General features: G+C 44.8%; 1 protein-coding gene across 1 annotated transcript in view; it reads left to right on the top strand.

Annotated features, from left to right (window-relative positions):
• The window catches only part of LOC115947675 (lipoma-preferred partner homolog), a 142,611-nt gene extending 121,443 nt beyond the window's left edge, over positions 1-21,168 (top strand). The window contains exons 4-6 of the mRNA XM_031055418.1: positions 1,011-1,117; positions 20,626-20,748; positions 21,142-21,168. Of these exons, the coding sequence (XP_030911278.1) occupies positions 1,011-1,117; positions 20,626-20,748; positions 21,142-21,168 (257 nt within the window). The remainder of the gene's footprint in view (positions 1-1,010; positions 1,118-20,625; positions 20,749-21,141) is intronic.
• The last annotated feature ends 6,767 nt before the right edge of the window (positions 21,169-27,935 follow it).

Below are 27,935 nucleotides of genomic sequence, written 5' to 3'. Positions count from 1 at the left end.
CAGCTGCCTTCCCTGGAGACAAATCCAGTGCTAACGGCAAATGCTCTTTTTCCACCATTAGGAGGTGCTTTGAGAGCTTGGTGTCCTGTTGCCTGCAGCCTGTGCTGCTCTGTCCTTGTCTTCTTTCTCCTTTCTGGTCCCACATCCTATGAAATTCTCAAGGAGAACTTCTCTCTGCTCCCCCCTCCATCTCTATGCCAAGCTGGATGGCTTCACAGCCAGTATTTGCTGCTTTGTCTTCCCATCAGCACTTCTGGAAGATTAACATGAGCAAGTTGTATTCTAGAACATCTTTGTACATCAGCCCCCTTGTAAAAATCCAGAGTGAGGAGTGGTGGATTCATGTGTGCTTGCCCCTGGCCCTTCATGTGGCTGTTGTCACTGAGAACAGCCTGTGATCTTCCCAGCAGCTCTTTACATGAGGCTATGAAGTCCCTATAGGAAGAGGAAGATTCAAAGAGTGTGTGTGCCTGCCAGCAGCAGGGCTGCAGGAGATGGGCTGGCCTGGATTCTGGGCTCCAGCTCCAGCCCTGTGTGTGTTTTCTGCAGCAGGGAATCCCTGCCGTTGGACAGCTCTTGATGCTGTCTTTATAGGGATCAAGAAGAGCTGGCATAGTTTAGCACATGAGGGAGGTGAATTGGATGGGATCCATTGCAAGGTTAGACACAGGGTGTTCATTAGTGCAAGTTTTGTGGTTGCCTGTGGTAGGTTTGAGATGTGACTTGGATCTGTGGAGCTGCTTGTTGGTGCCTTCAGGCTTTGTGGCACATCACCTTTTGCTGTGGAATCTGAGCACCCCTAAGCCATCTGCCAATGTTACTGAGCTGTGTAGCCATTTCCTGAAGCAGTGAGGGGTGAAGCTGAGCATTTAATGGTCAAATAATGTGTTCTGTCCTGTGCTACAAAACCAATGAGCAGAGCTAAGAGTATTGCAGAGTTCCTCCTGATCATCCACGTCATGATGTGGGGAAATGCTGCTGAGTTTAATTTCTCCCATTCTCTCTCCTAGGGGACTTTCTTCCTCCCCCTCCTGTGGATGACCTTGGCAACATCACATCATCACAAGGTGCCTTTCCCCCCCCACCCCCTCTGGATGATGTTACTTACAATGTACAGGTAAGAAGACAAGAATTTTGCCATTTGTGCAGAACTGATCCAGAAATTGTGGAAATGAATGAATGATGTTACAATGAGGTGGCAAAGTTCTGGTTAAAAATCATGGGTTAGGAATAACGAAGTCAGCTTTAGCAAGCTGTGTTTCCCAAGCAGGGAGTATTTCCATTCAAAACTTGCTGGGCTATTAAAGGATTTTTCCCATCCGGCTTGAATTAGGAGACTAATTGCCTCATGTCGTTGTGATGGCGGATGGGAGTGGAACCTTCCCAGAATGAATTGTTTTCTGGAATGGCCATCTCCTTCCATGGACTGTGGAGAGACTTCAGGGCAGTAATCTGATCCTGAAAGTGCTTTGTTTAGATGCCTAAAATTAAGTGAAGCAAATAAGCCCTGGCCCAGGCTCCAGTGATGTAATTGAGACCCTTTTCACCCTCTTTTTGCTGTCTTGGATCTTCTAGATTGGCCACCTGGATGAAAATGCAACTTCTAAGATGCATCAGGTGATGATGGCATGTCCAAAGTGAATATGGACAGGCCTTGAAGACCTTTGCAAGATATGAACACTTTTGTGCAGGTGTTGCAGGTTTGCCTGGAGGGCCAGGTTTATGTTTGCTCAGGCACATTCTGGAGAAATGCATTCAGACTTCTGGGACAAGGCAGTCAGAGTGATCGAGGAGTGAAGAGCTGATCTTCCCGGTGGAGACCAGAAGAGTTTGTCTTGTTAGCTGAGCAAAAGGAGGGCTGAGGATGGGTCTGGTTGCAAATTTGAAATACACTTGGGGAATAAACCTGTATTTCAGCTCTGTGTGGGTGTTGGTGCAGGAACAGGAGAGGCTGAGCTTGCCAGAAGTACCTCCATGCTGGTGTTTAAAATTTTTCTAAGCTCTGGGGCTCCAAAGATCTGGAAGAGCCTTCTGTAAGAAGTAATGAGAACAAAGAGAGCATGGTCTAGGTTTGAGGTTGTTGGGAGTTGTGTAACCACATATCCACAGACATGGGGCTGCCCTTGATGGCCCTGAAGAATTGTGGAAGTCCTGTATCCCTTGGTGGGTTTGAACATCAGAGTAGGCCAGCAGGCAGGCATTAAACAGAACTCAAAGGACCTGACTTAGTTTCTGACCCTCTCACCAACTCTAGACTCACTTTGTCTGCTTTGTGCCTTGGGAAAACCAAAACATTCCCCTCCTTCATGGGTTTACTGGGATGGCAAAGCCTCAGCCTTTCCTGCAATGGGCACAGTGTTGGAAGCAGCCTTTGAGCAGGAAGGGGTTAATGGGGATTGTGTTCTCCCTTGCCAGGAAAGGCTGCAGCAGTCAGGGACATTGCCAAGTGCAGAGCATGGCTTTTCCCAGCCTTGGGGGAATGAAGTAATTCCCCAGCAAGTGTTGTTCTGTCTTTTATCTCTCTGAGAAGAGTGGCCCCCGTGGGAGCAGGGCAGCTTGCAGAGCCCTGGGAAGCCGTGGAGCAGCAGCTCCTGGCAGAAGCAGGGCACTGCCTACATGGTGCCTGCACAGCAGCCTGGGCAGCACGAAGGGGTCGTGGTGCCCCACAGGATCCCTCAGGGTCAGGCTTCCCCCTTCCCAGGTCACCCAAGGAGAGGGCCTGGTGTGTTTATGGAAAGGAGCTCGCTCCTGCCGTGGCTCCAGAAGTGTCCCTGAGCCCTTGAAGCTGTCACGGGGCTGTGCCCCTTGGCAGAACCACTCAGCAGGACAGCTCTTCCCTCTGAACTCATGGAATTGCTGTTTGTCGCACCCTTTCTCTCTGGCTTTATAAAACTGGGACTGGAGCTGAGTTCAGTGTTGGGTGTTAGCAAGAGCTTGGTTAGAGCAGGATTCCCTTGCATGGTATCCTGCTCAGAGGAAGGTGAGCCTGGCAGTTGTACCTGAGCAGTCCTGCCTGTCACCATGCCAAATGCACTCTCATGCAGCACACAGAGCTCCCTGCCTTTCCCTGTCTTTCATCTGTGATCAGAGAGGTCACCTATTCCTCTCCCTTTTCCCTTCCATTTTCTGTAGATCAGGAGCAGGCAAAAGTCAGGGCTAAAGTCAGGAGCCAGCAGGGTTTTGTGTTGCAAGATCAACTCCTAATCTTTCAGGAGCAGCAAAAGTCATGCTGAAGCAAGATGTAAAGCCCAAGAGAGGAGGACAAGGGCAGGTGGTGCTGGAGAAAGCTGCCCAATGCCTTTGTGCACCAAACACAGTAATTTTCTCAACTCTGGACAGGCATTCTTGTGCTAAAGAAGCAGAACAAATGGTGACTGTGTTCCTTCTGTTGTGAGGACATGGTTGTCTGGAATCAGGGATCTCGTGAACAGGTGTTGTATTGGGCTCCAAGAGGCTGATTTTGCTCTCCAATGCCAGACCATTTAATTTCCATGCCTCAGTTTCCCCATTGCTAAATGTAAGCACTGGAGCAGCAGACCCAGTTCCTGAGCATTGCCCAGACCTGAGGCTGCTGTCTGGGTGGTTTGGCCCCTGTGGACCTGGTGAGAGCCCTCCAGATCTACTCCAGAGCTTGAAATTCCTCTGTTCCATCAAATCAGCCATTTTACTTCAGAAATTTCTCTCTGGATAGTGCAGTGCTGATGACAGCTTATGAAGTATATGTGCTGTGGGGCTCCAGGTAAAGTTTTTATACTAGGTGTTAAGTTGATGAGGACAGCAGGATAAATGTTTAGTTTACTATCAGTTTGTGTGTTACTGTTACCAGAGGGCTGAAAGCTGCACAGCTTATTGCAGTTTAAGCTGTAGCTTAAGAGCAGCAGTTAAAATAATACCCAGTTTTCACAGACCTGTTTATCTCTGGATCTCTATTTGGACAGTGGAACTGGCCACTTAGGATCAGATCCAAAAAGGTACTTTAGTATCTGACTTATGCTCTGATGGAAATTAGAGGAGGGCTGGATCATAAAATACCTTGGTGATAGATCTGGCATTTTCTTGTAATTTCTGTTTTCCCATCTAGATCTGTCATATTCGAATTCACAGCAGAGCTGTGGGGAGGAAAGGGGAAGGAAATTTAAACTCTTCTCTTATTAACCGGAATGCCTTTTTTTTTTAGAAATTAAAAAAAAAAGGAAAGAAAAAGCAATATTTATTTTTAAAAGAGTGTGTTTGGGCTGGGGGAGAGTTGTGTTGGGAAGTTCCCCTTTGGCTGCAGCGGGGGAAGGCAAGTACTTGTTCCCAGAATGGTGGTGAGGGCGTGGTGCTGGCGTGTTTGACAAATAAGGACATGAGCAAAGAGCCTTTTGCCACGTTGGCCTGGGCTCAGTTTGAAAGAGAAAGAAAAAAAAAAATTTGGACGGGAAGAAAAATGAAATCACTGTTTGTCAAAGGGAAATAGATAGATCTGGGAGGGAGGGAGGCAGATTTTTATTATGTTTTTGCCTTCTAGTTTCAAAACAGGCATCTGCCCAGGCCAGGGAAAGGCAAAGTGAGAAATTCGCATCAGCCGCCTCTCAAGCACCCTGTTTGCTCCCAGAGAGGGACCCTCACTCATGGCTCTGGCAATTCCTTCCTTCCTCCCTTGCCAGGCAGGGCTGCACAGCTGTGTGAAAAGCCAGCCCCTGTCTCATGCCTTGTCCTTGGGAAGGCTGTCTCAGGAGTCATGGGTGCTATGGCTTTGAAATGACTGGTTCTCTCCAAAGGGGAGGGTCAGAGCCCAGCATTTCATGTTGGGGCAGGATCTGGGTGGCTCAAGGCAGATGTGACCCTTGACTGCCAACTTGCCAAGGGCCACCTTGGAAAAACATCCACTTAGAGATCTCTACTAGTTACCTGCACGTGCTGCATCTGCGCTTGGGTCTGATTTTCTTTTGGGATCTGAGATGCTGCCACAGCATAGGAAGAAGGGGATTGTGTTGAGCTGGGATGGCACCTCTTTCCCAGCAACCCCCAGCTGTTATCAGTGTGGTTTTTATTGACAGGCCACAAAACACTTGACAAAAGAAATACCACTCTCTTCCTGATAAGGAAGCTGGCCCAGGGAAAGTGCTTTGCCTAGGTCATCAGGCTGACCAGTAGCAGGCTAAAAATAAGACTGAGATCTCCTGTGTCCCAGAGCAATTCTGCCTGCTACATCCCAGAGCCTCATTACTGTAATAACTGCACATTAATGACTAAACACCATCAATGCCTGAACATAGGAACAATTTGGGATATATCAAAGCAGATGTGAAGAAGTGGCTTTAGGTTGGGGGTTAAAGTGAAGAAAAAATCGGACTGTGAATAGTTGCATGAAGTACAATATAAAGAATTTTAATATACCAGTTCTTGTTAAAACCATCTACGTTTGGAGAGGCTGCAGGACTGCAGCTTCTTGGGCAGGGAACTATGCCCACATTCAGAGCTACTGAACTCTCCAGTGGTATTGTTGTGATGTGCAGAAAATCAGGCAAAGGGCTCGAGTTCCTATTGCCAAGGAGTTTTGGAAGGGGAGAAGCTGAAGTGCGTTCTGGAGGCGTGTGTGCCTTCCTCTGCGAGGCTGTTCCGAGGAGACCTGTCTCACTGCTCCTTGGAGCTGGGAGAAGGTGGGAATGTGTTGATAGGTGTGAGAAGTGAGAGCCTCATCCTTGTTGGGGAGAGGCTGCCAGGTGTTTTGTGTCTGACTCAGCTCCCCGCGAGCGGCGGCGGTGGCGGTGCCTCTGTGGGCTCTGACTCACTGGCTGAAGGAACAGCCAGGACACAGGAATTGGTTTTGGTTTTTTGGTTTTTTTTTTAATTGGTTTTTTAAAAAATTTATTTCTGAATTTTGGGTGCACATCTTGGCAGATGGCTGGGGGGGAAAGAGCATGAATTTTGCCATTGGGGTTTGCTGCCTTCAATAGCTCATCTCCTGTTCACTGGCTGGGCTCTGCCTGCTGGCGCTGGGCTTGCTTTAACTCACCTGCCTTTTAATGTGTGGAGAAGCTGAAAAGGCCAAAGAGAGCAGAACATGTGTTCAGCCTCCCTCTAGTGCTAGATTTTGTTAATCATCAGGATTAGTGGCCTGGTTGTAGGTGCTTACTGGCAAGGAATGTTGGTACCACAGGGCAGCTCTCGCTGCTGGTGGGGCTGCCTGACTCCAGGAGGGATCAGTAACTCCCAGAAACTCTGTAAATAAAGCCACAGTCTGTGTGCATTGCTTGCCATTTGAGATCCAGCTTTTACAGATTTCTAACTGTGACTTCTAACCTGATTTATTAAAATCCATGTGATAAGCATCTTCCTTTTATCTAAATTGAAGCTGTGTCCAACAGTATAAATAAATTACCTGGTAATGTTAACCCTTTTACTCAAATCTTGGCTTTGAAGGAATGCTTTTTATCTGTTTCCTTCCTGCCTTCCTCATATGTTTGAGAAACAGGAATGTGCTGTGCTCTAAGTTAGACTTAAACAGATAACATGTATGTTCTCTGAATGTTTAAATGCTCACTGGGTCTCTACAAGTCAATAAGTGTTTGCTCTGTAATAAGGGGATTTAGGTTCTAGGGTGAGAAAACTCAGTAATATAACATCTGTATATGTTGATGAATATTGGGATGCATGAGAGATAAAATGCATGCATTACTTATACGTGTGTATATATATATTTACAGCCTATAGATATATGTATGAGAAATGAATCATGAGTGGGGATATAGAGCAGACTTTCACATTATTGGTAGCAAGCATGCACGTTTTATCTCTGCTGCTTTTCCCTCCCTTTTTGTGGGTAGCATGATCAGTAGATTCAGGATCACAAGAGAAAAGAAACACTGAGCGCTTCTTTCAGGCAGCTCCTGATGCATCCCATCTTATGCACATGTTTATTTTACAATGCCAAACCACATTCTATTTTAAATCTTTAATGGACCTCTGTTCCCATCCATGTAACTTTCCAATTCTTACTCTCTTCAGAATAGACAAAGATGCTTATTATAAACCACAAATTTTACTGAAAGGGTAAACTGGAAAAGTTTTAATTGTGCAGCGTGAGCCTGCCGTTCATCTCCCTGCCTGGCTATTAATATCTTGGCAATGTTATAATGCAGCACAGCCTTTAATAGCTGAACCTCTCAGCAAGGACTACAAAGTAAGCAAGGACCCAAACAGTTAACTGTGCTCATTATTTTCATCATGCTTATTACTGTGTTATTTAATGTATTTGTTATGTTACTGTTTAATACAGTCACCCAGCACACAGGATGTGCCAGGACCTGCACACTTGTGCCTTCTTTGGCTGGGGAGCTCTGTGGCTGAGGCTGGGAGATGCTTTCAGAGATGAAACAGGGCAGCTTTTGGTAATCTGCATACAGCAGGTGATGAGGTCAAGGAACAGAAGAAAGCAAAAGTCTGGTACAGATCATGTGTAAATGTAGGTATGGGACCTACTAAAAAGTCGTGAGAGGAAACAGAAAGGTCAGAAATGTTGCTGCTTATTATGGTCAGAGCTGATCAAGGTAAATCCATCCCAGGTTAAGACCCATATGCCAGCCTGGGTCCAGACAGAAGGCCATGCTCCCCCAGTGCTGTGCCCAAGACTACAAACCCTGGTGGGCATCTCGTTGGTCCTGTGGGCACATCTCTGAGGGACACTGTCACACTGCAAATGATGGAGTCAGCCACAGCTGGCACCTGCAGAGAGTTTAATCTGTAACCTGGATTATACCCATGGGTAATAGAGACATGAATGTGGGAAGTAATAGTGGAGGCATGGAGAGGCATGCAGAAAAAGCAGGCAATTTTATTCTGTCAGAGCTTGGCTGGTGACAGACCAAAAGTAAGCAAATACATCATTGTACCTAGGTAGAATTATTTAAGCAGAGAGAAAGTAAAAAGATAATGAAGATGTGGGAATTCTCCTATCAAAGTAGATGAGCTGTGTGATGTGACAGAGTGAGATAACATGACCAATGCAGGAGAAGTTTCCATTCTTCCCATATCTGACTGCTATTCAATTCTGCTGTTGGGTTAACAGGTCCTAGGAAAAATCTCTTGCAAGATGTGTTGCTCTTGTCTCATATCCTGGGCAGCCTGTGTTGCATTAGGGAACTATAATGCACCAGCAAGACTAAAACAGACTGTCAGTAACAAGAAAGAATGCTAAAAACTGCAGCAGACAAATAATTATGCCTCTTTTTTGAAGCTGGCTGGCATTGGAAAAGGTGGTTTAGAAAGTCAGTCTTTCCATGCATCTTGGGCATAGTGGTAGCCTGGAATGTGACAGAGCAGAGTCAGATTCCCACCTTGGGTCTGGTGCTTTAAGTACTCTGATGCTGTGCAGTGTAGAAAGGAGCTTTGGCCAAACAAGATAAAAGGACATAGAACTCTAGTGCTTGGGGAATCCAGTTGTGGCCTAAATTTGGTTTTAGAGCCCTGGAGTTTTTCAAAGAGTAGGGCAAACTTCATCCTATTTTTGATGAAAATTTTATCTGGCAGCATTGAGATGTGGATATGGAGAAGTTGTGAGAGCGTCTAATTTCCAAGAATGGAAGTGGCTGAAATGCAGGTTCCTGTCTCTGTTTTTCAGTTTCCATCACTGGTGAAAAACAGCTTCAGCTGCCATGAAGGGTGGTTTTGTTGTTAGAAAATGTTGCCTCTGTGGGGAGTGTGTGGCACAGTGACTGAGCAAGCTGGAAGATGGTAGAAATACCAGTGAGAAATGTTGCAGCCAGAGCTGAAGGAATTTGTTCCAGACATGATTTTAAGTGTCTGCTACCATAAAACTCCCATCTTTGAAGGACCATTCTCCACAATTGTATTTTCCAGTCTGATTTGCTGATTAAAATGCAGGATGTTGATTAGCTGTAACACACAACAGGTAAGGAAAAGCATCTGGAAAACATCATGTGACGGCTTTAGTATTGGTTTTAATGGTGAGAGAAGTAAAATATAAACATTTGGGAAAGCTGTAGCAACTCCCAAGTGTTGCTGAAGCCAGTAAGTGACAAAGATGCTTTACAAACTCCTTTCATTCAGCAGTCCTGAGGCACAGCTCCTTCCCTCTCCATCTCCACCTCCACGTTTCTCTTTTGCCATGGAAACTGTCTCACGTCTTGCCACATTAAAGGTCTGGCCTTCCTCCCCAGCTCCTGGGTTGCCTGCCCCTTCCTCCCCCTGTCTCTGGCTCTGCAAATTCCTCCAGTTCAGCCCTGCAGTCCCCTCTCTGTGTGTTCCTGAAGGATGCCACTGCTGAGCTCTGCAGATACCCATGGGTGGTGGTAGGGCTGCCTTCAGGGACAGCTGTGGTCAGTTCTGAGGTCAGATGAGCCTCTTAGAGACACTTAGGTAAGGAACACGCTTTCAGTGCAGAAGTTTGGCTTCTGTGGCGTGTTGACACCAGCAGAATTACAGTTAAATGCTGTTTTCCTGAGGTCTAATGTGTGCTGGGGTCTAATGTGTGCTTTTCTGAAGCATGAATTCTAATTGAAAGACATCACTTCACGTTCATTTATCTGCATGTGGACAATATCAAACTTCCGAGCTCACCCAGGAGGGATCTGCATAGTGGATTCCATTTTAGGGCAGCACAAATTATTGTTCAGCTTTCTGTGTGATTTGGGTGTCCCTTTTCTTCAGCTGAGGTTCCCACTTTGGAGGTGTGTAGCATGTAAGGTGTCTGAACAAGACAGTTGTTGTTAAAAAAGAAATAAAAACCCATGGTCAGCCAGCCAAATCCAATACCTGACACACATCTGGCAGCCTTGAAGGGAATGTAGTAGTGGGCCTAATGGTTTGGAAAATGAGATTGCAAATTTTGTGAAGGCAAGAACCTTCTTCAGCGAGTCGGACTGTGGGGTTTGCCTGGCTGAGCCCTGCCTGCCCCATGAACTGCAGCCACTGACCACCCCAAAATGTGTAGACTGAGGCAGCGTCCAGATTTTCCTCTTCTCAGCTTTGAGACATACAGTAGATTTTTAACATGATTCATTTCCTCAGAAGCCAAACCCAAGCCATTGACTTTCGTGTAGTTTTATACATCCATTTTGCTGACATTTTGCCAGGTTCTCTGGGAATCCTTGCAAACATTTTGGCACTCGCCCCTTCTATTACAGCAAAACAAGCAAACAGACTCAGAAGTATGTTATATGTTTAATTTCTGGACTTAGTGCTTACTCAGGCTGTGAAAATTGACCAGCCAATTTTAATTTTACTTTTTTTCTCTTTGGTGATTTCCTAATAGCTTCACAGCCCATGCTCAGGAATGCTTTCTCAAATTCAGAGAAGCTTGGCTGTATGCTTAAAGTTCATTAAAGTTGATAGAACTTAAGCACACGTGTAAAATGAGGCATATGCTTATGTTTTATACAGTCTTTTTGCAGGTGACACAAACAGCTGCATATGGGTTTCCAATATGTGATTAAATTCCAAAAGGAGTTTTTAAAAACAGTTTTAGTCAACCTTAATTTTCTGAAATTGGTAGCTTTAACAAAACCTATCTTTTTTGATTTAAATTGCTTGAGACGTGTGCCTTTTAAAAAGCTCTTTATTTAACTGTCACAATATGCAGTCTTGTGTGGGATAGAGTTTGTTCATGTAAATTTAATTTCCAGTTAAACTGGTGCAAACACAGAATGATGTCAGTAGATCTTTATGGACTGGCAGAGCTGTTTCTTCCTCACCTCTGCCGAGGTGGGGGCCAGGCAGAGCCATTAAATTGTCAGCTGTGCCCTTCTGCCTCATGCAGATCATAAAGCTTTGCCTGGTCACCCAGGGAGACCAAAGGCATCCAGCCTTGATCCACAGACATCAAGAGGTGGAGAAATCTTGTTTTAACATTTAATTGCCAGCAGTATTACACATAAATGAGTATCTGTTATTTCTAAATGGAATTTCCCTAGCTTTGGCTTCCCGACTGCTCTGTGTTTTTTCTGTTTTGCTAGATTGGACAGTCTTGTGGTATCTGGCATTTTCATTCTGTGAAACTGTTTAGTTATTGCTATCGAGCTACTCAATCTCCTTCATAGGTGAAACCAAGTGAGTTCTCTACGTGTCTCCTTCTCAGCTGTTTTCTGCTTTTTTGGGGCATCTCAGATTCCTAAGCTACTGCCTCCCATGCTGGACACAGTATATCAGTGCCAGACTCACCACAAGTGTTGAAAGAAGTAAAATCACCTTCAGCTCTGCACTTTCCTGTGCCTGGTGGGAGATGGTGTTTGGTGTGGTTTTCCCCTCTGGATATAAATGCAGAGTCGTGGGGCTGGGTGTGACAGATTGCCTTGTGTGCAGGTGTGTGCAATTTGTGTCTTGTCAGACACACGCCATGCTGTCCGAGGCATCCTCCTCTTACCTCTTTTCTTATGCCAGAAAAAGAAAGATGAAGATCAGGACTTGGTCAGGATGTGAAGATGAAGGGAGTCTTTGCTCTTTCATATCACCAATGGATCTTTGAAAAATGTAACATTCATGACATGTGAGTCAGTGGGAAGGTCTTCTGTTATTGCAAGGGACACCTAATGAGATATTTGGTTTCTACATTGATTAAACTTTGCAGCTGTATTGGGGTAATTGGCTGCTCTTTGGTTATGGTTCCCCTTGGAGGCAGATGATGAAATATCTGCTATGTTCTCCTATTTCTCAGTTTTTCTGTAAGCAGCAATGCTCTGTGGGGAACATCAGCTCTGCTTGATGGCTAATTAGACATTAATTTGTGATGATATTGGAGCAGATTTTAAGTTGGTGGGAGAGTGGGCAAAGAAAGGGGAAACTTTTACAGTCACCATAATTGTCAATAATGAGTCCTAATGTAATTGCATTAATTAAAAGACAAGAGATCTATTCCCTGCTGCTGTAAAGTTAGTTAAAGTCAGTGAAAGTCATGCTGGGTCAAAAAAACTTCATGGCCAGCTGTTCTTGCCCTGTGGACAGACAGGTAGTACTGTCTTGTCCAAAGTGTAAAGAAAAAAATTATATATCCCAGTTCTTATTGTATATTCTGCTGATGAACAGGAACGTTTCACAAATTCAATTTAATTCCCAGGACGAGTAATTGTAACTCCACCCAGAGAATATTAAATTGCATTAATGGAAAAATAAACAGGTTTTATTCTCCCCCTTCTCTCCCCACCTTCCCCATTCAGTTTTCAAATAACTTTATGTGCCTCCTTAGTTTATTAATACACTTCTCATCTTGCTGCTGATTTTGCATCTGGTAGCACTTAACACAGACAAGACTCCCAAAGCTTTTGATCAGACATGTTAAGTAAACTCTCAGGACTGTCGGGTCTGCTGCTCTGGCAGATGTTGGCTCGTGGGACTCCTCCTCTCTCTTCATCCCCTGACTGTTCCTTATCAAATCCATCCTGTTGCTTTCATGTGCTAAGGATTGTGGTGCCTTTCCCCACGTATTCTCTGGCCCACAGCATGGACATCCTCTGGTCATCTGAAGGGCATTTGTTGTTTTGCTGGTTTTTGGTGTAGAGGCCCAGGGAAGCACTGCACTTTTAAAAGCCCCATTTAGCCAGCCTTAACATTTCCAGGATTTCCTTCAGTGAGCAAAACAAAACAGCGAGGAACCCAGAAAAGCTGGGTGCAGGTTTATGTGCCCAAGGTGGAGGTGCCAGCCCGTGCTGCAGCAGGGAGCTGGGTAACACCATCCTGAGGCTGAGGGGACTGGACTGCACAGGACCTCTGTGTTGGCATCTCCAGTTCCAAGGCACCTACAAGCACACTCCTGGGCTGCAAGGAGGATTGTTGAGTGCTGTTTGCTGCATCTTTTTTATTCCTGTTGCATAATTGCCTTCTGTTGTCCTCAGGGGTGGCAGAGGGACAGGGAATACTGCAGATCTTCTCGTGGTCTATTGTTCATGTCCCATCAAATCAATCAGTCATCCACTGCTGGCCTTTGATCCAGGGTTTCAGCAGAGTGTACCCCAAGGCCATGGATCCTGTTGGCTAAACTGTGGTGCCCTTCCATCCTTTTTTTATCTCTGCTCATTCATCTAATATCCATGGCCAATTCTTGAGGACTCTGGACTAACCACAGGTGTTGGTGGCAAAATCTTCCCTCTGGTGTTAGGGGCAGGAGCTGCTGGAAGGGAGTGTAGTCCTGGACTGCCCTACTGCTCATCTACAGTGGTGGCATCCTGCCTCCCCCAGTGTGCTGGTGTTGGGACTGGAGCCCTGCTCAGGATGAACAGGGAGCAAGAGCTTATTAAACAGAGATGGAAGATGGCCACGGGCCCCACTGACCCACAATCCAGTTGCTAGCCACAGTAGTGGCTCAGACCCAGCCATGTCATGGGAAATCAGGGCCATCCTGCAACAGAATTGCAGCTGGAGCTTGAATGGCTTGGACAGGAGTTTGTTGTCTTCTGGCATGTTTTTGTCAGGTCTTGGATGGCAAATACAGAGAATGAAAAGTCCTTTAAAGGATCTAGCTTGGTCCAAGGGATTAGTGTCTTCATCTGGTGGCCTGGAGGAACTTGGTTGTATCTCTGAGTTTCAGCACCTTACTCCCACCCCTCTGCCTGCATTCTGGTATCCAATTGACTGTAAACTCCTTGGGACAGGGATGTTTCCTAGGTATTGTGTGAACAGTGTCTGTCATGCTGATCTCTAGAGAAATATAAATCTTTATTATCAGACAGATTCATTACTACAACAAAGTCTTTGCTTTTTTTAAATCTGTGCATCCCAGGAGGCTGAGTGCAGATGGCTGTAATTTCTGTTGTCTCTGCTAGAAGAAGGAAGGAATGGGTTTCCAGGTGTTGGGCCAAACCCTGGCACCTAGGGCTCTGGTCAGTTATTTACCTGCAGAGACTGAAATGTACCCTCCAGCAGATGTGACTCCCAGCAGGTGTCAGAAGGTGGATAGAAAACACGAATGGAGACTTCATATGAATGTCTCTAGAAGCCAAATCAATCGCTTGTGACCAGAGAAAAATGTTAAAGGGCAGCACAGAACATTTTATATTTATTGTGTGTCTTGGAGTTTTCTTCCATGAGTTTCTCCTGCTGCTTTTGAAATCTATGTAAACTCATAGCAACCACAGTGTCTTGCAAGCAGAAATAGCTCTGCAGCCTAGCAGTGTGTTGTGTGACAAAACACCTACCCCTTTTCCTTTGTTTTGAGACTGATGCCTCCTAGTTTCATGCTTTCTTGTTATCTGCTTTATCTGTACTTTTTAAAAATGTTTTTATTATTTGTCCTTTTTGTAAGCTTCTTACACCACGGTGAGTTTTTAAATCAGTTGTTAAGGTTTTGCAAGGTGTCTCCTAGCAATGCTTAACAAATAACTTTCCTTCATCTGCTTGTTTGTTTGCCCCAGCTGAAAGCCCATGCAGTTCTTTACCACACCTTGTTGCTTCAGAAATGAGTTCAGTCTGGATACCCAGTGCTGTTTGTGTTTTCCATGACTGGAGAAATTAATTATGGGACTGTGGCTACCCCAGACTAATTGCTGTAGGTGTGGCTGAGCTCAGCTTCCTTTACCCCACTGTGCCTTCTGCAGTTTGTTGTGGCACAGCTGCCGGTATGAACTTTGCCGAGGGAAGATATTTGGCACATTCACTGGCCCTTTGTGGGACCATATATGCTGGTGTTTAGTAGATGATCACCCCCAGCCCGTTCAAGCCCTGTTCCAGGTAGGCCTGACCTGCCTCTATACACTGAAATCTTCAAAAGTGGCTGGAGTCAAAGGAACACTGCTCAGTTAAATGACAGTGGCATCTGAGAGGCACCAAATGGTGCCTTCTTTAAACTTTTGAAGTGTTTTCCTTTGGTCCTGCTAATATCCAGCAACACAAACCAGGTAAAACTATTCTGTGCCTGAAAAAAATGAAAGAGCAAGGGGAAAAAATAAATCAAAACCTAACTTCCCTTTGGCTTTTATCCTTGATGTCATCAAAAGACTCAAAAGGATATTTCAGGCCTGGCTTCAGCCTGATGGAACAGCAGGGAAGTTCTTTTCTATTAGATCCTTGATACAATCACATCTGGTGAAATCACTGTGGTCACATCTGCTGAAATCTTCCATCATTTCAGATTTGTTTCAAAAGACTCAATCTTTCTGTTTTTAAAGGGCACGACTTCTTTTCGAGCCCTCCTTGGTGCCTGGAACAGAGATTAGGCATCAATCAGGGATCTCAGCCCCCTGGATGCTGCAGTCAGCTCCTGTCTCCATGTGCCTGCGTGGGGGGCAGCCTCTTGGGACTGTTTAAATTTTCATTAGGGAATTTGAAAGAAAATGTTTACACTTGTCTGTAGGCTTAGGGGAGAATAGACATAGCAGCTCTTAAGGGTGCTTCATATTCCTGATAGATGCCCTTCAGTATGCATCTTTTTTTGCCACTGCAATGTCCTTTGGGGCTTTAGATGGCTTTTGTGACCTTGGAAAGAAGAATGAATAAGAGACGAGGTAGCAAGGGTGTGTGTCTGAAAAGAACCTTGCCTCTGGCGGTGCTATTGTTAGAGAAAGTGCAAAGAAAGGAAAAAAAAAGGAAAAACTAAACACAAGTCCCAGCCTGAAGTGTATCAAGACTGAATCACTTCCTTTCTTTTTCCTGGTTAACATTTCTCACAGTCTCTTCTTGTCAGTACAGTGGATACTATTGACATCAAACACTTTTCTGTCCCTCACCTGTCCCCAGCTAAAATAGGAAATAAGAGCTGCATCCTTCTTGCTCTGTCTGTATCTCTAAGCCCAGTGCCCAAGGCCATGGAGCATAAGGAGAGGCTCACTCCTGTTTTGTTTGCTCTTCCCACCATCTCAGTGCCTATCCCAGGATTACAACAGCCTGCAGAGCATGGTGGGTGGCTGCCATGGGTGCTGCCTGGTGGAACCAGGCAGTGGGCACTGAATTTATCATCTCTACCACCTCATCTGTGGCTCACTGGCTTTTACTGGGAGAAAAGACAGTAAAGTCTTTCAGGGCAGAAGTCCTTATGTACCATCTACTCACAGCTCCTGATTTGCCTAAATTCTGCTTGCTCCTCTTGTGACCTTTGTCCTTCCTTTGCCCCAGAAGGCTTTTCTGCTTTTCCCTGTTCTTGGATGTGTAAATGCAAGAAGTGTTGATGTGTTACAACTCAAAGAGAGCTCCCAAGCACCTCAGGCTAAAACCAGTGTACCAGGAGCAGAAGGCACTGTGGGCCCCCATCTTTGTTTTGAGTCATTAGCTGTGACCTTTCCTAATATCCATGGTGCTCATCTCCAGTTTTCACTTGTGAGTTAGGAGGTTATCAGTGACCTGTGATAGCACAGCGTGTGAAATGAGCTGATGCTACAAGAAAGGTTGTGTGTTTAGCTGCAGCTCTGCTGTCTTGGAGGTGTCTGCACAGATAAACCAGCACTACATTTCCCACAAATGACAGCTCACCTTCCAGGGACACAGTTCAGAGGATGAGCTGCCCACAGCACTCAGGAAACATGTGCTGAGCTTGACCTCTGTTAGGCAAGACTTTTGAGGTGGATGGAGTGATGGTGGATATTGATGCTGGAAATTTACACTACAGTGAGCGAAGTCAAATACCCAAAGTATTCAGGAGTTTGGCCATTGCCTTGTGTTGGTAGAAAATACACGCTGGGGCTTGGGAGTTACTTGTAGCCTGCCACCCATGTCAGCAGGACACTGCTGCAAAGCCACACTCCCTGTTTCCCTGACACAGCAACACCACCTGGCACCAGCAATTTGGCTGAGAGGCCAACCTGGCAGCCCACATTGCATCTCTCATCTCAGGGCTAATGCCTGGCCTGAGCTACAGCCCTGCAGGGCAGAAAACAGGGCATGGAGAGAGGGGAAAATAGAATAAAAGAGAGATGGCTGGGCCTGGGGAGGGAAAGGAATTTGGAGCAGGAGCTAGGAAGGACATCTGGGAGCCAGATTATTCTCTATGAGCCCACTGCAAGGAGCTGGCTTGGTTAAACGAGAGACATTCTTGTTCCTCTGCTGAAAGCTGCAAAATATGATAAGAGAAGGTGATCTAGGGTGGGAAGAGGTGACATCTAGGGAAATCATTGTGCTTTTCATGTCTTTTAGCTCAGGGAATAGTCTTACAACTCTTTTAGCACTGTGAGGCAAAATTTGAGACCCTGTGTTGACCTCTGCACTGCATGTTGTATAATGAATGTTCCTTGGAGTGGTGTGGGGGGCCTGTGGCACTGACTGCTGTTGGCTTGTAGGATTAGCAAAAGTAAAGCAAATTTTCATCAGAGCAGAGTGGGTTGATGGGGCTCAGGAGTGGATTACCATTAGAGCTGCACACCAGGAATTCAGGGGCAGACAAGCAAACCAAGCAGTGAAGCTCTCTGCTGTTTTTCTCTCTTTTGACTCAGAGCAGAGACTGAGCCAGGGGATAGGAGTGTAGGCGTTGCAGAAGTTCACGTGAGTGGATAGTCTCTGGCATGAGTAATTTTTTGGACTGGGTTGGCTTACGTTTGCTTTTTGTCGAACTCACGTTGGCTGAGCCAAAGATAGCATCCTTTTTCTTTTTAAACCCATTTTTCCATATTCTACTGGCTGGAAGAGGGGGCGCAAAAATGACATGTCTGCAACAATGCCATAAATCCAGACAGAAATAGAATTAGCAGTTCCCTCTGGTTCCGGTGTTTGTATCTGCGGGGCTCTGAGCTTAACCAGCCCAGGCTCCTGGGAGCAGAGCCGCGTCTGTGTGAACCTGTTGTGCCTTGGGACCTGGAGCTCGGGTTTTGTTCCAGAACAATATCATAAAACTTTTACAGGAATGTCATGACAAAGAGCATGGGAAGAGGAATAACTTAACCCTCTCTTGCTGAAGGTGGTGTTGCAAATGCTCTGGTTTGCCCATGCAGCAAATCCTTCGGTTGAATATTGAGCACTGTAGGGAGAGAGAAAATTCAAGATTTGTCGGGATGGGGAAGAAAAAGCAACCAGAAACCTGTGAGGGTTACCATTTCTTAAATGTCTTTAAAGTCCATTTCTACCCCAGTAAGCCCTGGCATACATTGGTAGTGTCATTTGTTGGCACTGTTGCACTGCATTATGTTCCTGCATTTTAGAGTTAGGCTCTTAATCTATGTTGATTATGTTTTAATTGAATAAGTAAATCAGAGCCCGGAATCAATAGAGATGCTTCTGTGCTGTTTTATTTTATTTTTCTAGGTTTCCTAAGGACATTTAACTTTTACAACCTTATGACTTGTTCTGCAGCATTTGCTAGTCAGCTATTGCATAATTGTTCTGGGGAATGAGAACCTGGGAATAATATGGCCCAGAAATGCTAAGAAGCAGAAATGAAATTGGCTGATCTCATCTGCCACCATCCCTTCTCTCCAGGGTCGGGGTACCAAGCAGGTCCTGTGTGGACTCTAGTGTTATTCCTGGGTCAACCATTGGCTTGATTTATCTCCTCATATGTTGGGGCCTTGGATGCCTTTTGCATCTCCCCTCTCCTTTCCAGGCTGACTTTTGGCTGCTTAACTTCAAAATTTTCTGGATTGGAGCAATCACAGATTTTCTGTCTGAGAAGCCTGTGGCAGTTATAGGCCAACAACTGGAAGATGAAGAAAAACCAAACAAGAGCCATGAAGTGGAAAAGAAGTTGCACTTCTGCAGATTTAAAAATCCAGGTGCCTGCAGTTATCCAGGAGTAATGGTCTGGGCTAATTCCTGTGAAAAATATTTATTTTTTTGAACAATGGTTTGGATGGAAAAACTTAGGCTCTATAATAAAAATAGGCAAGAAGAGTCGAGTTTGTAAGTATTTTCTAACCTGACTCTCAGCGTTTTAAATGGTGTGTTCTTGCATAAGCCACACTGGAGCTTCCATTTTCTTATTAGTCAAGCCAAATATATTGTAATCCAATAAGATTTAATAATCATTAGGTACTAGTGGATGCCCCAGCATGTATAAGTTTGGCAGATCAGAAGCTGCCTACTTTGCATAGCCTGTCTCTCTTTGACCAACTTGCCATTCATGTGTCAGATTGATGACTGCGGAGTTCTTTAAAACAGGTAATGATCAACTGCTCCTAAAATGAAATTTAAATGAAAACTATCTGGAACAGCCACTGAGCCAAAGGAAAAGGCAAGCTTTTGGCTTGGAAAATTGAAGTAACTTGGTGAGAGTGAAGGCAAACAGAGCTGGATTGTCTGTGAGAAGGTGCTAGTATGGTCTGAACAGTTTTTGCAGTTGAAATTAGGTGAGTTGTTAGGTAATTCTTTAGTATTTTTATTACTGACATTGTCCAGCTCTGAATGAGCTCTTCTGCACCAAACTCTGTAGTTGCATGTCTGCAGAGAGACTCTGTCCTGCCCAGGGGATTTGCAGACAAGTAAGACATGGAAGAACAGAAGACAAATAGCTCAGGTTGAGAAAAGACTTTCAGTGTAATAGTTCAACTGACTCAAGAACTTTGGTTTCTGTGCATGCCCTGGTGGTGGCCTGGCTCAGTGGGGCTAGCCCCTAGCACCTACTTTGTCCATGGCACGGATCCTCAGCTGGTTTTCTTAAATTTCCCATTCCTAGTGGGGTTGCCTAGTTCCCAAAGCACTGGAAACATTGAGGAGGATGTTTCCTAGCCTTCACCTCCTTTGTGTCCTGTTGAGAGGTCCCACTGTTGGGTTGGGCTGTACAGCACAAAGGTCCTTCCTGGAGGTTTGGGACTAGGTTGATTCATCAAAAACAAAGCATGTGAATGAGTCCTCTTTAAAAATGCTTATTCTAACAGGGATTGCCGTGCTGCCCTTAAACAGTGGGTTGAGGGTCACATGCTCTGCTGTGGTACAGAGTTCTGGGTTTTACTTTTTGAGGTGGGCAGTGGTGGTGAAAATTCACATCTCTTCACTTCCAAATGAGCGTCCCTACCAGCCTGGGTACGAATGGGACTGGGTTGTTTTGAAAGCAGAAAGAAAGAAAAATGTATTGAATTAGAGTCCTTGGCTTCATGTTGGCATTTGCTCTGGGCACAGGCTTTCTTGTATAAAAGCCTTTTCACAAGGACCTTACTTATGTTATTTTGTGACTGCTTGTTGCAAATCACCACCCTTCACCTTCAATCTGCTAGAAAGGGATTGAACTTTTTAATTCCTCCTTGAAGGAGCTCATTTTTGACATGAAATTTGTGAAGAAGCGTTGAATCAGACAGGTACACATACCAAGAATTGATTTAAAATAAGAGTAGTGGCCAGTCACTGGCTGCTGTGGTTTGTAGCTCTGTTCTGTTTGTGTTTTGCCTGGGATGCTCTTGGGATCCAGGTGCTCCAAGCCTGTCCCCAGCTTTGTCCTTCCAGACAGGTATCCTTTTATAACACATCTTCTCCATCTTACGGTGTGGGGATTGTCCTGCCTCTTCAGCTCAGGAGCAGATTTCTGAATTGCTAATCCTCCAAGTCAGTTTTACACAATGGGACCCTTGTGGCAAATACATGAAGAAAAGCCCCAAAGCAGCATAAATGCCTGTGAGATGGAGGCTTGCTGTTAGTTCTGGAGGGAGCTATAGGATTTCAGCATGTTTGTCCCTGCAACCCAAGAGTTATTGCTGGGCATGGGTGCAGCTCCATGAGGACAGTAAGAAACCATGTGTCAGGCCAAGTGGTTGGAATAACTGGAACTTTTCTTTCTTCTTTAAGGTGAATCCTGGTGGCAAGACCCTTGAGGAGAGGCGGTGCAGTTTAGATGCAGAAATTGACTCTCTGACCAGCATCCTGGCCGACCTGGAGAGCAGCTCTCCATACAAACCTCGGACTCAACAGGTTAGTTGCACGTTGCGTAAACACAGAGTGGGAAAGGGGCCAGCATCGACTTCTGGAGTCAATTTGCTAAGTGCTTGGTATTTGTTGTGAGAAGGCCAGCCAGTTCCTCCTGATAGCATCCAGATGTGGCTGTCAATGGGGAGAAGGGCGCAGCTGCTCTGAGGGGGCACCGGCTCAAAAGCTGCCGCACCTCTGAGCAAAGGGCCTCTGATCCCGATTGTCAGATTGCCACAGAGATTGTTAGAAAAATACTTGCAAAAAATGGCATTTCATTTGCCTCAACTTTCAACCAACAATGACTTGTGAATTAAAACCTTCTCGGTTCACAAGGACTTTTGTGCTTTTATTTTCTTGTTTTTCTGTTCTGTTAACTTTTGTCTGTCGGGCTGCCAGAAGGATCCAGATATCCCCATCTCATGAAGGGCTTGGATCAGAGCTCAGCTGTCAGGGTGGCTGTAGCCCAGCAAGGCAGACTGGAATTCTCACTTCTCTGCTGTGTCTAGACAAGGACTGCAGGGGTGACAGTGACTTGGCTAATTTTTGTCACTCATCTAGGTAGTGCTTGAGTGGAGCTATTTAAGTTCTGGTGAGATGTCATCTATTTATCAGAGGAAGTGGTGACACACCAGTGGCACTTTTAAAAGGGCAATTCTTGTGATCTCATAAAATCATCCTAGATATGTTTGTGCCTTGTCTTTCCTTCCTAGTCTCATGACTGGTCTCATTTCTTACATGTGTGTGTGTCTGTGGGGTGTATACAGCTAGACGTATGTTGTATTTCTCTTGGTAAAGCCCCAAAAGTCAAAAGTATCGAAGGGATAGGTCAGTGATGGGTGCACATTCATTATCCATACAAACCTTCTCTTTGGTTTGTTTTTTTGGTTGTTTTCATTGCTCCATTTCTTTTAAGTAACTGAGAAGTGATACCTTTGGAGCAGAACTAAAGTAGTGATCTGAGTCTCTTTAGATTTGCTGTTCTTCAAGTCTGCAAATGGAGCAAAAGCAGAGCAAAATCAGATTTGTGCTCTTTTGAAAGTGTCCCCCTGCACACAGAGGCTCTGGGTTTCCATCCTTTCTGCAGGCACCTCCCTATAAACTCAGCTTTAATTTTAGTGGCATGGGCACAGTTAATTGCATAAACTTACAGACTTGTCCTTGAAAAAAAAGTCTAATTTGAGTTAGTCAGTCAAAAAGATCAACAATGTAAACCAGATACAATTCAGCCCTTTTCCCAGTGGGTTTCTGTTGTTGTGATAAATGAGATGAGTTTTGCTGAGGCACTGTGGTGAATAACCCATGTTCAGCTTGTTTGCATGGGCCAAACACACACCAGTAGTGCACACTGTTACTGGGGAATGCTTTACAGACTCAAAACCCTGCTATGCGTTGGGTGAAAGAAATTTGTGCTCCCCATTTTCCTCAGCAATGCCCATAGTCAGCTCTGACATCTTTGTGGGGACATGTAACTTCTGTACCCATTTCATGGAGCATCTACAGTTTGCTGACAGTGCTGCTGACTGTTTCCTGATGCTTCTTCCTTTGGGATCTGGGGTTCTCTGAGTAGGTTGTTTTTTCACTTTTATTTTACACCTTTATCATTAAAAGAAAAGAATTTAAAAATCTCTGTGTCCAGTCGCAGTGTCCAAATGCAAACTTCTGCAGCTGTGTTTGAGTTTGGAGGATTTGAAGTCATAGCCCAAGTTTGGGACTTGATCTGACTTCCAAAGTTTATCGCCCTCCAAGATGATGTGCTCATTCCCATTCATGCGTATCCTTGTTCCCATGGCTTTCTGCCACAACTCTGGTGAGGCCTCTGCAGACTTGTCACCTGCTCCCGGGAACACCTGGATGGTGAGGCTCCCACTGTGTGGCCTGGTGGGCAGAAGAAGCTGAACTCCATCTCTGGGATCAAATCCCAACTTGATTTGTTCAGTCTATCTGACTTCTCAGCATCTCTTGGTTAACGTAATGATGTCCTGTGAAAAGTACTGCTACAGCAGCTTCTTACTAGAGCTGTTAGAGAACGAAAATGCCAGGGTTGGATGTATCATCTGCTGTAATTAAAGAGTACTCAGACAAGTCCTTGAAAGGTGGAACTAGAACGTAAAGCTTTGATATTTTCCTTTGTTTGATCTGTACTAGGTATTAAAACTGGTGAGTCATTTGATGGTCTTATAGTAGGATAATAGATTAGGCTGCAAATTGTAAGGTACTTACTCAGAACATCAGCACATTTATTGGATTACACCTTAGCTGACCTTCCCAAATTTATCAGGATAATGGCTGCAGATAGGAAAAAAGAGCTACAACTTGTTTTCAGAGAAGACGTTTTCAGTTGTGCTTACGTGGTTAAAGCATTATAATAATTTTATAGGAATACCTTGCCCTTGGGGATACTCCTGTTCTGGAATAAGAGAAATTTTATTGTTACATTTCTTTTTCATGTTATCTTCAGGACAGTTTTAAAGCAACGTAAGATAAATCATAATATAGTCCTCTCTCACTGGAGCAGGAGTGATAGCAGGGTAATGACAAGCAGTTTATTTAACATGCGCTGCCCATTGGCATGAATTCACACAAAGGGAAGCTCTTTTGATCCTTGGTAAGGGTTCAAGATTGCAAAGACACACACTGCACCAGGGGTGCCCCTGACACAGAGGGGTGTAATATTTCTCAGAAAGGATGAGCCAACATTAACCCCAGATATTGTCCCTTAGCCCTTGCTGTTGAGGACGTGGGTGAGTGTGAATCTCTGCACCATCTCTGTATGGCTTCCCTGGGTGTTGCTCTGGTAACATTTTTGTGTGCTGGGCTGGTGACAAGGACACTGCCATGAGCTGAAACTGATCACCATTAACAGAAGGCAGGGAGAGAGTTTGGATGCCTGTGGTCAGCAGTGATCTCCGGGTACCTTGTGGTCCTGCCTAATTCTAGGCAGCTGGGTAGGTAAGAAAGGTGACCTGGGCTGAGTCCATGTCTTGCAAGCAAAAGTCTCTCTGACTGAATCATAGAATCAGTCAGAAATGATTAAATGCAAGTTTTTTCCTTTCAAAATTGCACATACCTAAAAGCACAGGAAATTACAAGACTAAATCATCATCTTTAGCCTCAACAGAGCAGCATCTAAGGATGTTTTCTGTCATGTGAGGTGGTGTAGGAGAGATTGTAGTTAAAGAATTCATTTAGAACTGAAGTTTTAGAAAGGATCTCTATGACCTTCACCAGCATGACCCGTTCTAGCCCTTTGGTACAGTAAATTGAAATGGACAAGATGACCAAGGTGATCTCAAAATTGCCATGACTGCAGAGGTTTAACTTGCCTCAGGTGTTGTTGGAAGAACTGCAGATGCACTATGAAAAAAATCTAATTAATTTTTTCCTCTCGTTTGGTGCAGTTTGGGAGTACTAGTGTGATGAGTACAGTACAGAGCTGCTCTTATGTAGTTACAGTGTGCTTCCGTGTACATATCACACCTTCTAAATTGCAGTAACTCATTGGAAAGTTCGGAGGCAGAGAACCCACTGTATCTTTCATTAGTAAAAGGAGGCATTAGTAAAAGACAAGATATTAGGTGCATAATTTTCATGGATGGGAGTTGGGGCAAGTCATAAATTGTGTGAACCCCCTAAGTAGAGGCCTAGTGACTGCTGTGTTTATCTGACTCCTCTATTAAAGGGTATTTTCCCCAGTTTTTATCCATTCTGCTTAATCCTTGCATAAGAGATCAGTGCAGCAAGACCTTAACAAAAAAAACCAAAAACACCCCAAACCAAACATGCCAAATTTGAGCCCATAAAACAAATGTTTGCATTTTCTAAAAAACAAGGAAACTTTGTGACTCTGGAAAAAGGGCTTCCAGCAGAGACTGTGAAAATGAAATACTGGAAATAGCAGCACACGTAAGCTCAGGATTCTTTGTCCCTGCTGTGAATTATGTATTGAATGATGATTGCTTTGTCTGGAATTGGACACCTACCTTCCAAAACTTCTTGAGTTTTATCCTGAATTTCCAACAGAATGTCTGTTTGGCAAAATAACACTTTGTGGGAGGTGTACCAGGTAATAAGATGTACCTGGTCTGATGGCATTTAATGTTTTTCTAAAAGCAGATGCTCTATGGCCAATATTTGTGAAGTACTTAAATAGCAAAAATATCTTGTTTGACCATGCACCGTGGCCAAGATGAAATCTGCTTTTGTACAGCTCCCGGAGGCAGCCTGATCCAGAGGGAACTGGGCTGGCACTCTGGAGACCTGTTTCATTCCCAGCAACCACTGCTGTGCTAAATGACCTTGAATGTAGTGTTTCCCCTCTCCTTCCTCTCAAAATCTCCTCTGTCCCTGTAGCTTGGCAACCTCTTCAATGTGATTTGCCTCTTACTCCCCATGTGTATGGCATGTAGCAATGTGGAACCTTGGTCTGGGTTGAAGGCCTTTGGGTGATGTGGTTGAGCAAACAGGTGGGGAACATGAAGGCAGAGTTAGGCAAGATTTCTAAGGATTCATGGCTGTGTCCCTGCCTCTGTGTCATTGCCCCCAGTACTAGACAGCTGTCGCTATCCAACACTTTAAGCCAAAATGAGCACTGTTTTGAAGGAAAAGAGGCTCATTCTCAATGTGAGCTACAGAACAATAAAAATGTAAAGAAAATTAAGTTCAAAAAATCGGTGATACATTTTCTTTAAGTTTCAAGCAAACTGAGAAATAATGTCTTGTAATGACTGGAATTTAAAAGGGATTTAAATGTTTGACAATGTTGGTGGTTATCCTGTCACTTCTTTTGATAACCATTTGGGGATAGTAAAAGCAGAGAAAAGGCAATGGACATATTTTCTTGCAGAGTGGTGGGACAGGATTGAACAGTTTCAGCTCTACAATGGCAAACCAAAGCAAAATGTTGAAGTGTTGCTGAAGACTCCTAGGAGGTCTCTTCCCTGTGAATTTCTAATTGTAGTGCCCCACTTATAGCTGTGTCAGGAATGCATGGCTGAGAGGTCAGGTGTTTTATCTTGGTTTATGCAGAGCTGTGTCTCCAGCCATGATTAAAGCTTCCAATCCAGCAAGGGGAAGCACATTCCTCAAGCTTTGAGAAAGATCCTTATGTTTGCTCTTGGTTTGAGCTGTGAGGCTCTGTGAAAAACAGATCACTGAATCTGAACTCAAAACAGTCTGTGCAAATTTGCTAGTCCAGGCTCAGAGTTGGTTTCATTGTTCCTGGTACTTGCCTGAGCCTGGCTGCTTGGGCTGGTTTGCACCAAAAGGATTTTAGAAGGGCAGTCCACAGGGTATGTTACCGAACTCCAGTTTTTGGCAGGAATGTATTTATTTCTTTTAAGAAAGAAAATTTAAGTGTACAAGCAGATTGAGATTGATTTGGTGGGTTCAGAATGAATTCCTCCTTCCTGTAGCATTTATGTGACAGAGAGTTTTATGGTTCCTCAGTTATGGGACTCAGGGGGATATGGCTTTTTCACATGTTTAGTTTGGGCTGAAATGGATGGCTTAACTTCTGCCATCTTCACATATGATATTTGAGGTAAATAAAAGTTTTCTGGCCTCATTCTGCTGGTCTGAGCACATCTAACTGCTGGGCATCTGCACAGCTTTGCCAAAGAGTCTTTAGTGTCCAGCAGCATAGCACAGTAGCCAGGCAGTGCTTTCCCAATGGCAAAGGGCTCTTTGTATTGGTTTGTTTGAAGTCTGTGCATTTTGGGCTTTGTAGGTGTTTGAATCTCTTTGTTGTAGGACAAAGGGGCTCATTGGAAGTAGGTTCATCTGCTGAAACTGAGAAGCATCCGCTGTCCATCCTGAAGGGTTGATGACCTTTTAGTAGGACCATCCTAGCTACTCCAGAGCTCTTGTGCCACTCACTGCTTTTTCCTGAAGGCTGTGAGTGCTGCTGTTTTGCTGACTTGGATGACAGTGGGTCACAGCAGTGTGCCCAAGCTGGCATTGGGCTGGTGAGCTCCAGCCCTTGTAGCAGCATCAGATGGGCTGTGCAGACTCACTGTAGGGTGCTGACTGTCGCTCTTCTCAGTGGGCTGTGACTCTTTTGCCATAGTCATGGACATCAGGAATTGCATGGGCTGTTCTGTAGATGGGGTCACCTCTGAGAGCTGTGCTCCTGCTTCTGGCTGCAGCACGCCGGCTTTGTGCTGTCTGCAAAATCCGGGTGGATTACTGTAAGTAGGAAAGGAAGCGTCCCATCTGGAGCAATTTCTGTAGGTTCCTCCCTGCACTCAAAGTGCAAAGCCCCTACATCCAGAAACGCTTCCTGCTGCGGTTCCCCTCTCCAAGGGCAGAGTGGCATTCCCATCCCATGTGGGTGGCATTTGAGGTGGTCCCTGGGTTGGAGTTTTCTGGGAGGACCACTGTGGGTGCGCTGGCTGTGCTAATGCAGCACATCTGTCCTGCCATCCCTGACATGTCTGCAGGCAGGAGCGTGCACAGGACGGGGATGCTCAGCCATGAACGTGTGAGTTGGGAGGCATAGCCAAGAGATGATTTAATGTCTGTTTGGATTTGGTAAGAAGGGAAACATTTCTGCAGTCATCAGCTCCAGCCAGTGCGTGCAGTAACTGATGCTGCTCTGATTAGCAGATGCCTGAATCGGTTGCATCTGCTGGTATGTATTAAACCTTAATCCTTTTGATAAGAGCATGTCCGTGAAGATTTTTAAAGAAAGTTTTCTGAGATCCCGGATTATCAGCCTGTCACAGATGAACAGGATAAGAGTGACCTTTGCAGGGTATTATTTCTTCCTCTTGTACTATCATCAGAGTGAAAGTAAATCAGCACTACTCCTGCTGTTTCTTTTTCTGATAAATTGCCAAGTTCACAGAAATATCAGTGAGGTTTTATTTTCCATTTTTCCCCTTCTCTTTTTCTGCATCCATTTTGGTTTTCTGCCTACGTGTTTGGCTAAAGCTTTAGATGATGACTAGTGTTGGATGTATTGGACTTTAAAATCTGTGCAGGCATCTCAAATTTGTATATGGATAAAGATAAACATTTACTTTGGGAACAGTGATAAAAAGCAAATAGTACTGCATAATTTGGTCTTTTTCTCATTCTGCATTTGTGATTGTTTTGCTGTGAGTGGTTGAGATCAGAGTTCTTATTCTCTACAGCTTTTCAAGGCCTTCTACCTATTGTTATGTTTTGTTTTCTATCTTTTTCCCCACAAT

This window comes from Geospiza fortis, unplaced genomic scaffold (genome assembly GCF_000277835.1).
Source record: "Geospiza fortis unplaced genomic scaffold, GeoFor_1.0 scaffold172, whole genome shotgun sequence".
In the NCBI taxonomy this organism is placed as follows: Eukaryota; Metazoa; Chordata; class Aves; order Passeriformes; family Thraupidae; genus Geospiza; species Geospiza fortis.
The sequence above is the reverse complement of the archived record's forward strand: the minus strand, read 5'-3'. Positions and strand labels throughout refer to the sequence as shown.